Below are 12,000 nucleotides of genomic sequence, written 5' to 3'. Positions count from 1 at the left end.
TCCATTTTATTATTATCATTAACTTCTTACTGTGTCTAATTTATACATTAAACTGTATCATAAGTATGTGTGTAGAGGAGAAACAGTACAGTGGACCCTTAAACAACACGGGGGTTAGGGACACCAACACCCACTTGAAAATCTGCATATAACTTTTGACTCCCCAAAAACTTATCTGAAGACTTCAGATCCAGAAAAATTAACAATTTCCTCAAAAGAAGTGGGAAAATGATAGGAAACAGTTCTGCAAACCCTTTCCGCTAACCCTGAGCCACGGGTTGGGCTGGTTCAGAAGCTCCGTGTTGAAGGGAGCCTTATCACTCGGGAAGTCACAGCCACGCAACTGCCCTGCCCCAGACAGCCCAGCAACTCCTCTAGCTGGATGTCTAGGAGCACCCAGAAGCCCTGTGCTCGTTAGCAGCCACTCTCCACTCCCCCTTCCCTAACTCCTGCAACCACTAGTCTATTGTCTGCCTCTATGGATTTGCCCGTTCTGGACACTTTATATGGTGGAATCATACAGCATGGGGCCTTTGGGACTGTGTCCTTCACTTTGCATAATGTTTTTAAGGTCCATCCATGTCATAGCATGTGTCATACTTTGTTCCTTTTTATGGCAGAATAACATTCCATTGTATAGATGCACACATTTCATTTATCCACTCACAGTTGATGGACATTTGAGTGTTTTCCCTTTTGACTATTATGAATAATTCTGCTATGAATGTTTGTGTAAAATATTTTTTAACCACTGGGCAAAATCAGAATATTTTAATTTATGTGTACAGCTAACTTGGCAGCCATTATAAACCAGCTAGGAAAATTGAAATAAATCAATTGGAGAATGAAAAAAAATCCCTGGTTTACAATGAACTGTTTGAAGTATTTAATTGACCAAGGACCTACTACTTACGGAAAAATTTGCATTACAGCTAAATTCTAAAATATTTCTAGAAATGTATTTGTCATTTTACTTTTGCACCCAAGAGTCCTAAATGCTTTTCAAATTTAAAGTTGTAATAGAATGGTTCAGTGTTAGTCGTGAGTATAAGGTTAGAGCTAACACAGCACTTGGGATCGTTTCATCGGTGCGATCTTCAGGCAAGCGGAGCATTGATTGGTGTGCATACATCACATTCACTGCAGCTTATTTGCAATAATTGCTGTGTTCGGTTTTGCAGATAAACTGCTTGAAGGGAATGAACGTTAACCAGATGCCCATGTCACTTCAGAGTGAGTCAGAGAAGGGTCCCCGAGCGGGCAGGGAGATGCCCCAGAGCGCAGCCTGAAGTGTCTGGTACAGCTGTGCCGTGTTTGGAAACAAAAGTAAATGGTGCGCAGCAATTAGAGGTGAAGTGGCTCCTTAGGAGCGAAGGCATCACGTAGCCACGAATCAAAGCTGTGAAACTGTGAACAGTGGTAAGCTATTTAGTCAGCCGCTGCCGCTGCAGAGAAAACAAAGGTGGAGGTACAGTAGAAAGCAGGGGTTCTCAAACCTAACACACCTGGAGACACCTGGAGGCTTGTTAACACTCAGCGTCTGATTTAGTGGGTCTGCAGTGAAGCCCATGACCTCATCCTTAACAAATTCCCAGGTGCTGCTGCTGCTGCCGCTGCCGCTGCCGCTGCCGCTGCTACTGGTCCAGGGACCAGTATTGCTAGGGTTTTGTGACTACCTTCTAGTAATTAAATATAGCCTCTCACCCTTTCTCCCACTCTCCCTTTTTTGGTAAAGATTTGCATATCTATCAATCATTCTTTACAGACATTTTCAAACAAACAAGTTCTCAAAACTTTTCCTTCTCCTGCATCCCTTTCCAGTGTACTGCTGGAGAATGTGCTACTCCCGAATGAGTAAACCATGAGAGAAAGACACGGTGTAGGAAACAGGGGAGCCACACAGGAGGATGGTGCAGGGACATGTCGTGTGACTCAGGGCCCACACATGTTGAGGCTTTCGTCATTAGCGTGGTAGGAAACTGTCGCACCCCTTTTAATCCAAGGATAGACTGTGGATAAGCCAGCCTGATTCTCAGGGGTGCTGGTTCATCTTGACCATGTGCCGATGCCGTGCCCACTTCCCTTTCATAGCCTGCTGCTGCATAACTAGAGGACTCATTTCACCCCAAAAAGTTTTGTGATTGGGCTTTTTCCCGAGAACTGGAAAGCTTTGAAGCAGAAAATAGAAGCCGCCTACAACAGCCGTAATTTTTACAAGAGGTCCAATTTAGTTTAAAGGGATGTATGTAAAGGAAATAAAATAATATAGAAAGTAATGTATAAGTAATTGGTGCTAAGTGGTAAGCATTGATTTCCCTGTTCTATGACTATAGAGAATGAGTGTTTTTTGTTTTGTTTTTTAATTTAAGTAGCAAGTCCAGAGTTAATTTCAAAGACTTTCGAACTGGATTTAGCCCATTTATACCACCTAATACATAAGTGAATGTACTTAGATATTCCAGGGAGACAAGAAAAAGTTCTGTGTCCAAGAAAGTCTGGAAAAACATGAGTAAATACTGTGCTGACGGACATTGGGAGGCACAGTGTGCGTTCACTCGGTCTGATTTGACTTGGAAGCCCTGTGTTCGCAGGACATCTTTTTACACCATCAGGCACACAGCATTCCTCAGAATACACTTTGGGAAATAATGCTTTAGAATGAAGTGCTGAAGAAGAGACTTCATACAGTTTTTCCTGAAAGAAAGTTAAAATGTTATTAAATCTTTAATTTTTTGGAAAATAGATTTAGAAAGCTTTTTATTTTACATGCAATTTCTTGGTGGAAAACTAATTGCGTACGTGCGCTGTGTTCTGGGTCTCAGGTGGCCTGGACCTCAGTCTTGACGTATTTGCCTATTGAGAGAAAAAAACTAGTCTCACAACTTTTGATAGTTGTAATTGGTGGTTCACTTTGCCATAGTGTTCTCTGTGGAAGGAAAAATGGAGGAGGGATGTAAGCTGCAGGTTTCTCAGACTTTCTATTTTAAATGTCAACTTAAAATGCCATCGGTAGAATGGAGCGTAACACTTGACTTTCTACTCTCGCTGGTAAGTGGAATATAAAAATATGTTAGGATCTGAGAGTGAAGATAAATATTGGTCATTTTATTTTAGTTTCATTTAGAAAATCTTTAGATTTTCTCTGTTTCCTGCTTTAGGTTTATTTAGGTTTATTATGATTATTTTGCACATCAAATTCTAGGTAGTGTATTTATGTTGAGACCTCTCAAACAGGATTTGACATTGTAAAATGGTTTTAGCTAGTGCTCTCATTTGTATGCTGCATAATCTTTCTCTCTCATTTATACGTTTTAGTGTCAACCGCCTCTGAGGGGACATCCTCCTTTTCTACTCTGTCCATGTCGTCTCCTGACACGGCCTCTCCAGACAAGTCTGCTCCTCTCTTACCCCGGATGTTGGCTGGACCTTCCTACTGGGCCTTGTCCCATCAACAGTCTTCTTCTGTCTCCTTTAAAGATAAAGATAAGACAGCCAGGGCTCGTCACCCCTTTGCTCCTCAGAGCTCACTGTCTTCTGATGTAGAATCTGACAACTTCAATCTACTGGAAAGTCTTCCAGATAACTCTGATTCTGCTGACAAGAAGATAAGTCAGATTTCCGGCAGTAATCGGGGAGGGTTTTCCACCCAAAACGTAGACCGCTTCACCTCTGTGCCCTGTTCTAGCTTTCAGACAACCAAAGGCCTGCCTCAGGAGCCCAAAGCAAACAATTCCATTCAGGGTCTTCTAGGGGAGGTGAAAAATGCAATAGTCAAATTACACGAAGATCTGAGTATGGTGATACAAGAACTTGGTGTCATCAACAGCCATCTGGTAAGAATGAGTGGGAATAGCCCCCAAATCAGCACGGCTTCGCCGCTGCCCCAGTCTTCTGAGGAGAGCTCAGATCAAATAGAATCATCCCAGTAACCATTTCTGATAGAGCTCATGTGGTTCCACTTCCCCGGAACTGAGTTAGCCTGCTATAGATTCTCATTACTATGGCAAAGTAGACTGACGGTTTGATTTTTCTTTGTCAGATTTATTAACAGTATCTTGCACATCAATAAATTCACTTGGGTGGTTTATTTTTTTAAACAGAAAAGGTTCACCTTTGATAATATTTACAGATTTAGATATTAGTTCATTTGAAACTGAAGAGAATTTCATTCTTCCATGCTCTGTACTTTAAATCAAAATACATTTAAAAATCAGTGAAGGCTATGGTAAGACCTCACATGGGAAATGGCTATTCTAGAGCTCTGGGGGGAGCCGGTAGCGAGAGGCCCTTGACTTCTCATCTGTGTGAGGCATCACTGTCAACAAGCCTTTGCCTTGAGTGAGGAAGACTGAGTCTGGGGCACAGGTTTTACATGTTCTCATGCAGGTTCCTGTCCTGCAAACCAAGGGCCAGAACCTTCCCCTCCTTGTGGATGCCACATTGGTTGGGAATTTAGTTGAGACAAAAAGAACATGGAATAGGTTTTTGTTCATGTATATTGCAAAATGAATTCAAATGTATACTCTCTTTTCTTGTATTTTCAAAAAAAAATTTGATGTTTTTCTTCTTGTATCTTTTTAGTTCATTAAAACATCCTTTCAACTGGAAATGTCTCAATTACTGTATTTATGAGCAGGATGGTCTCGTTTGGGGATGACAGGTCAATGCTTCTCAACCCTGTTGCACATGAGGGTCACTGGAGAAGTGTTCATTTTGTTTTGTATGTGGTTGATGGAACAGTTAAGGGGCTGAATGTACCCATCACTCAGTTTCAACAGCTATCCGTAAAAAGCTACAATGATTTCTGATAATTTTGAAGAAATACAGGACGTGTACAAAATACTCTAATGTCTGGATGCCACTCCCAAATCAGAATTGATTTTCATGCAAACTAGTCAAGCACTGGAAGGAACTGTTAGTGCAAAGATTCAAAAGCAGGAAGGTCTTGGGCAGGTTTGAGGGATGTCAAGGAGGCCAGGGTGGCTGCGGTGAGTGAGGAAAGGGGAGGAGACGAGGCCAGGGAGGAAAGGCAGGGCAGAGTGCCAGGCAGTACAGGTTCTTGAAGACCTTCGTTAGGGTGTTCTAGAACACCCAGCTTAATCCCAGACTTCAATTCCTCATAGGGGATGGTTCATTTCCAATTCATGCTCATTGCATAGTCATTGGGTTCAACCTTGCTGGAAGGAGCATCTCTTGCTAGAGTTCCACCGTGGGTGAGGCGATTTCTGTTCTGTCGCCTGTCCGGGTTATCAGAGTGAGAGCTGGAATCGGTGCAACTCAACAAGGCCCGTGGGGAAAAGTGGCTTCTGCCATCATTTACCCATCGGGCCTCGGTCTTTCTCAGTTCCTGTTACTCATAAGACTGCTCCAGGCCCTGGGGATACAGTGGTGAGCAAAACCAGACGTAGCTCCTGTCCTCACAGAGCTTGAGTTCTAGAGAAATTTCAGAGATCAACCAAATTGTTTTCTCAAAAATGTAAAGGCTAATAGTTCTGGGAAAGTTCTTGAGGATTTAACCTGGCAAAGGAATTTTTAAGGAAGGAACTTTTGAGCTGAAATATGAATTCCAGGATTAATGTAATAAATGTCACTAATGACATGTTGGCCAAATAAACTTCTTTATGGAATAAAATAGAGCATAAAAAAGTCCTCAGACCTCTTCTGTTGGCTTTCTTCCTACACCTGGGAGATCCACGAGTGGATTCGTAGGGGATAGAAGGATTCGGTGTGTCCTTTGTGTACTGGCTAGGACATTTCTGAGCTGCACCTGCTCAGAGTGGAGAATAAAAACCCTCCAGAGATAAAGCACTCCTCCCTCCCCATCCCCATCACCAAAATGTGCTGCTTCCAATGTCTAGAAATTTACTCAGAGGAACCTCATAAATAACGCAGACAACAAAAACTATCTCTTTGAGAAACGACCTTACTCACTGTGTGCTTAGTACACGCACATGGTAACTTCAGAATTTAACTAGAGCTCATGTATCTTAATTCAGCAATTTGTTAATTAGCAAGCACTTATCTGAGTTTCTATTTAGCCAACTCCATTAAACGAATAGAACAAACTTGGCTTAACTTAGAAGCGGGTATATTCTGATTGTAATTATCTCAGTTTTAAAACACTTCATTAGATGTTACTCTCTTAAGTACTTTACTTGGGAACTTGAGGCTCGTATCAGGCAGCTATAAAAATACTTGACAGTTTACTTACTGTCAAATGACTCGTGTGTTCAGCCTTTACATCCCTAAGCAGCCCCGGCTATGAGTCGGTAATTTGCTGGACTTTGGGGACACAATGGTGAACAAGATGGATGCAGTCCTGTCTCAGAGTCACAGTCTAGTGGAGACGCGGAGAGGTAAATGGGTAATGCGAGTGCAACATGTAAGTCCTATGAACTTGGTGAGCACAGGCTGGTGTGGGGGTGCCTGGTACAGAGTGACAACCGGCTCTGATTTGGAGTCAGGGCGTGCGTCCTGGCAGAAATGAAGTCCAAACCGAATTCAGGAGGATAAGCAGGAGTCCGTCAAGCACCGGGAGTCGGGGCAGAGAGGATCTTCTGGGCAGAGAAAACAGCGTACAAAAGCTGGGAGCAAGAGAGAACCCGGTGAGTCTGAGGACACAGCATCCAAAACTGCAGGTCAGAAATGTGAGCACCTCGGTTTCCCTTACACAGCAACCCAGTAAGTAGCGGTTAAGTAGCATTTCTAACCTGAATCACAGAAAAGAACTGAATGACAAGGAAATGGATCATATTGGAAATAAAACAGCATAGAAATTTGAGGAGTAAAGGGTTCCCAAAATCCACTCACAAACTGATTAAAATTAGCTTTCAAAGGGTTCTTGGAGACCTGGTGACTCATCTCCCCACTGAGTGAGTTCGGGGTGACAGGGGTTTGATCCTGGGCGTGCCAGGATCTCTCCTTTTGTGCGCCCTCATTTTAAAGAGAGGGATCATGAGAACAGCTGGGTGGAGGGGGTACATATTCAGTGCACTGGGGGCTGTTTTGCTAGGCTTCACTTTATTTTTAATACAGTGGCTTCTGAGACGTGATAAAAGGGTGTAGAGATGTGGAACTGATTTTTATTTCTTGCAGAACTGCAAGTAATTTGCGGAGGCCACGCGTATTATTGTTATGGCAGAATATGGATGCCACCTTCTATCAGCAGGCAGGCTTAGAAAAGAGTAAATTGGCTCAGAAGAAACTAGGTTTTCAGGACGATTTTGTTGGGTAATTTTGAATTCTGTTTTCTCACTGATGGTGCAGAAAGTTCTCAAAGATATGGTAATTATTGCAGAATTGTGGCCTCAGGCATTTGCAGCTATTCACACAGTAGAATTCCATTATGAGATAATGCAATCTCTGTGTCCCATTGTGCTGCAGCTGAGAGCTGTCTCCCGCCGTGTCTCCCACCTCGCTCTCACTCCGCAGAGCACCCCTGGCAAGGTGCGCAAGTTTGGGACTTGGTGATTAATTACAAACGTGCGGTGAGAGGTAGGAATGAGTGAAGGCCTAGCTCCATAATTCTGCTTTATTATTATTACCACAGCAGTAATAATAATGGTTGACACTTATTGAATGCTAACAACGTTCTAAGCACTTTTTTAAATCCTCACCTGAGAATATGCTTATTGATTTTATTTTATTTATTTTTTACTTCTTTATTGATTTCAGAGAGGAAGGGAGAAGGAGAGAGAGAGAAACATGAATGATGAGAGAGAATCATTGATTGGCTGCCTCCTGCACACCCCACACTGGGGATGGAGCCCGCAACCCAGGCATGTGCCCTTGGCTGGAATCGAACCTGGGACCCTTCAGTCCGCAGGCCGATGCTCTATCCACTGAGCCAAGCCGGCTAGGGCGCTTATTGATTTTAGAGAGCAGGGACGGACGGCAGAGTGAGAGAAACATTAATGTGAGAGAGAACATCTATTGGTTGCCTTCCATATGTGCCCTGACTGGGGACTGAACCCGAATCCTAGGTATATGCCCTAACCAGGAATCGAACCCACAACCTCTTGGTGTACAGGACAACGTCCAACCAATGGAGCCACGCCAGCCCGGGCATTCTAAGCACTCTTTTTAAAAAATATATATTTTTATTAATTTAAGAGAGGGGGAGAGAGATAGAAACATCAATGATGAGAGAGACTCACTCTTCGGCTGCCTCCTGCACGCCCCCTACTGGGGATTCAACCGGCAAACGGGCATATGCCCTTGACCAGAATCGAACCTGGGACCCTTCAGTTCACAGGCCAACGCTCAATCCACTGAGCCAAACTGGCTGGGGCATAGGCACTCTTTAATTCTCTCAACACCCTCACCAGGAAGGTCCTCGTGTTGTCACATTGCACATGAGAAAACAGAGGCTTAGAAAAGCTCAGGAACTTGTCCAGGACCACACAGGAAGTAGTAAGGGTCAAAGCCAGACCTTGAGCCCTGGTCTGTCTCAGTGTGGAGCTTGTGCTTGCAACCACTGGATCACACTGCCTCACTGTTCAGGGTGAGGGCGGCCAGGTGGGCAGTGGCCACTGGCGGGGACAGGAAAGTGGAAAGACAGGCAGGTCCGCTTTCCTGGGGAGGAGCTGGAACCTCGCCTTCCTCACTTGCCCTCTCCTTCTGCCTCCTGTTCTCCAGCTGGTCACCGCCCCCCTCACTCCAGGACGACTCTGCAGAAGCGGCCGCCCCAGACCTCCGGGTCTTCTTCCACTGGTTCCCCTGTTTCTGAGGTGCCATCTGCCCCCCTGCACCGCTCCCGTCCCCCCGCCCCCCAGCCCTTCCTTGCCCTCTTTCACGTCTAGACCCAAATTAGCAGAGGCTGGGGCAGAGCGAGAGCACACGAAGGGCTGGTTTGGAGATGAAGAGACGGTCCTGTTTTCTCTTTTTTCCACCTAACTAATGTCACGAGCCACACGCGTGCGGTTTTAATTGGGGGCGGTTCTCACTGGCTCGGCCCAGCAGTGGGAATTTCCATTTCTCTGGTGGGTCTCTGCCGCTGGAGAATATACTAATAATTTGCACTTGGAAGCCACACAGAGCAACCAGAAACAGCGGACAGAAACTAACCAAAAATTAGCTTTGAATGCAGTTACCTAACAGTGATATGTTCATACTTCATTAAAAAGGTGGTGGGAGCGCTTAGCAGTATCTCCTGGCGGTGAGCTTCCTCATCTCTGGTAATGAGGGGCTATTTGCATCCCTTCCACTCCCCTGGGTCCCAGAGGCTCAGGAGCAGCCACCAGCCCTGAGGAGCTGGCGGAATTAACCCCAAACACCCAAAACAGAACACAGAGGGAGGACTGAACTGGAAACAGGGACACACTGGATTAAGCCACGTGTGGGAATAAACCCGCAGCTGGGACAACACAAATTCCCCAGACACGGGAACCAGCAGAGGGAGGAGACCCCGCGGCCTCCAGCCCTTTCACAGGGCGGAGTGGCAGGTCGGTAACAGAGCCGCTGCCCGCAGCATCGGCTGGCAGTTCAAAGCCTTTGGAGAAGGGACAGGATGGGACGTAGCTGAGACGCTGATTTGAGCCTGAAAGAGGCGGGATTTGGGGTGATGGTGGGTCTGAGATGGAAGGCAGGTACAGCAGGCACATACACCCCCTCCTGACCCCCCTGGGGACCGTGAAAGAGGGCACCATCCCCCGGGGCTGTCAGGAAACATGAAGCCAAAGCTTCCTGTGTCCGCGAGGCAAGGGGCCGTACAGAAGATGCACAAGCCGTGCCTTCCATCCATCCGCATCCACATGGTGCCCCCCAAACAAACGGGAGCCTCTGGACCCCGCAGGGAGGATGGGCTTTTCCGGCTGCAGAGGGGACGGTGGGCAGGAGGCGGCCTTCTGAGAGCCCCTCCTTTGCTGAGCACAGCTGTCCGGCCACTTGGGGGCTGGCAGATCCGAGCCAGCTTACTCACGTGTTTGCTGGGAAGCACTGCTGAGCGTGGCCTCTGAATTGTCACTGCTCTGTTGAAGGGGACGCTGCATTGACCGCCTTAACCAGCCACCGTCCCCCTAGGGACAGTCATGGCCTGCGGCTTAGGAGCCAAAGGCCCTGGGGTGGGCTGACAAGCCTCATCCGGGGCCTGTGGATTTCCTCTGTTGAAATGTTTTTGGAAGCTACAGAGGGAGCAACTCAGCACAGTGTCGCTGTGCTTGCCAGTTATTTAGCTCCAGTTTCTACTGCTCAAAGCTCAGTCCCCTTGCAGTTGTTCAAATCTCCTTGGCCTTGTGCTTCCTGGCGCTAGCGGAGCACTTTACAAAGCACTTGGGTACGTTTCTATTTAGTTTCCTGGCTCTTTGGAGAGTTAGGGGCCCCAGAGAGGCGGAGTCACCTGCTCAAGGTCACACAGCCCTGGGTGGCAGGGCCAGGGCCTCCCGCAGGTTTTGGATGCCAGAGGCGTTGTCTCCTGCTGGCCAGGCGCCTCCAGCTCCTCTCCGACAGCACAGGGATGCGTCCTGACTCTAATCAGCTGCCAGAAACTCACTGCGGCGCCTCTGCCCTTAAAATTGTCTGTTATAATCTTCGTCTTGTAGAGTGTAAGCCATTAACATATCCCATCGTCGCTAATGTGTGGAAATTAGTGTTTTCCTGTGGCTCATTCATCTCCACGTCTTCCCCTGAAAAGCCAGGGTTATTGGAAACAGTGTTCCACAAAGACCAGACACCTCGCATTCTTGAGATGAGCCGAAGGCGGGAGGGGGATGTCCCTGTGATTCTGTCCAGATGCCTAAATGACAGTCATTGCCGGGGTGAGCCGTGGTGACTCACCTGCCCAGGCTCTCAGCCAGACTCCCCTGCTGTCTAACGTTGGAACATAAGCAGTACACGCCCGCTTCCTGGCCCACCACCCGTCCCACGTGGAAAAATAGAGGCTTGAATATTAATGAGCAATGAGTTCATTCATTCATTCATAAGAATTCCCAATTTTAAAGAATGTTAAAATAACCCTGTGGTGGGCAGGGTTAGGAGTGAGCAGGTGCCTATCTGGGATTTCTCTCCGGTGTGTGCAGTCCGCCCTGTAGTTGGTCACTGGGCACCTGCTCGCGGGTCTCCGTGGACGGCTGGCCGGCCCCTCGGGCATCGCAGCACAGCGGGTGGGAAATGGGATGAGAACACCGTCTCCACCACGCTCCCTGGGGCCGAGGGCGGGGGCACTTCCGGGGGCAATGCTGGTGATACCAGGGCTGCCACCAAAGCCCTCCCACCAGGAGGTCGGCTGGCTTTGCTGAGAGAGTGGCCTGTCCAGGGCCAAATGCTCCAACAAGAGAGCAGAAGCCACAGCCACGCCCCTGCATTCGTGTCCCAGAGCTGCCAGAATGAAGCACCATGGGCTTGGGGCCTAAAATAGCAGAAGTGTGAGGTCTCACAGCTCTGGAGGCCAGAAGTCTGGGGCCAGGTGTTGGCCGGTTGGTGCTCCCTGAGGGCTGAGTGGAATGTTCCAGGCCTCCCTCTGGCTTCGATGCCCGGCAACCTCCGCCTTCCTCAGCTTCTGCCTCCCCCTGGCCCTCGCCCTGTGTCCCTTCGCATGCCTCCCCTCTGTGCGTGTCCATCTCTGAGTCCAAAGGCCCCCTTTTATCAGGATGCCCGTCATATTGGACTAGGACCGTATGAGGTCCTGGGGGTCAGAACTCAACGTTTATTTTTCAGGAAACACATTTCAGCCCATAGCAGTCCCCTTGTCCCACACGTAGCGTCTCCTCTCCTCACAGGTGAACAAACATGCCAATAAGACAGGCCCTCCCACAGGCACCCCCAGGATCGATCCAGTCCCGAGAGGCAGCAAACCCCCAGGCCAGCCCTCCTTGTCTTGCCTCTCAACCACGCAGGCTCTGCAGGCTCATGGACACGCACAATCTGGGGGCCAGACAGGGCTGATTTGCGCCTCAGCCTCTGTTCCTTCACCTGCATCGAAAGTTAATTGCCCGGTTATTGTGAGAATTCAATAAAAAAGTGCCCACACGATGCCCTGCACATAGTAGATGCCCAATAAAGATC

The 12,000-nt window shown here is 47.5% G+C and overlaps 1 protein-coding gene across 1 annotated transcript in view; it reads left to right on the top strand.

Annotated features, from left to right (window-relative positions):
• ENTHD1 (ENTH domain containing 1) overlaps nt 1-3,929 on the top strand; it is an 80,745-nt gene extending 76,816 nt beyond the window's left edge. Inside the window, exon 6 of the mRNA XM_070408002.1 lies at nt 3,316-3,929. Within this exon, the coding sequence (XP_070264103.1) occupies nt 3,316-3,929 (614 nt within the window). The remainder of the gene's footprint in view (nt 1-3,315) is intronic.
• The last annotated feature ends 8,071 nt before the right edge of the window (nt 3,930-12,000 follow it).

The sequence above is a fragment of the Myotis yumanensis genome, unplaced genomic scaffold, assembly GCF_028538775.1.
Source record: "Myotis yumanensis isolate MYYU_CA2020_CCGP unplaced genomic scaffold, mMyoYum1.0.hap1 SCAF_3, whole genome shotgun sequence".
NCBI classification, from domain to species: Eukaryota; Metazoa; Chordata; class Mammalia; order Chiroptera; family Vespertilionidae; genus Myotis; species Myotis yumanensis.
This window is presented reverse-complemented; position numbering and strand designations above follow the sequence as displayed.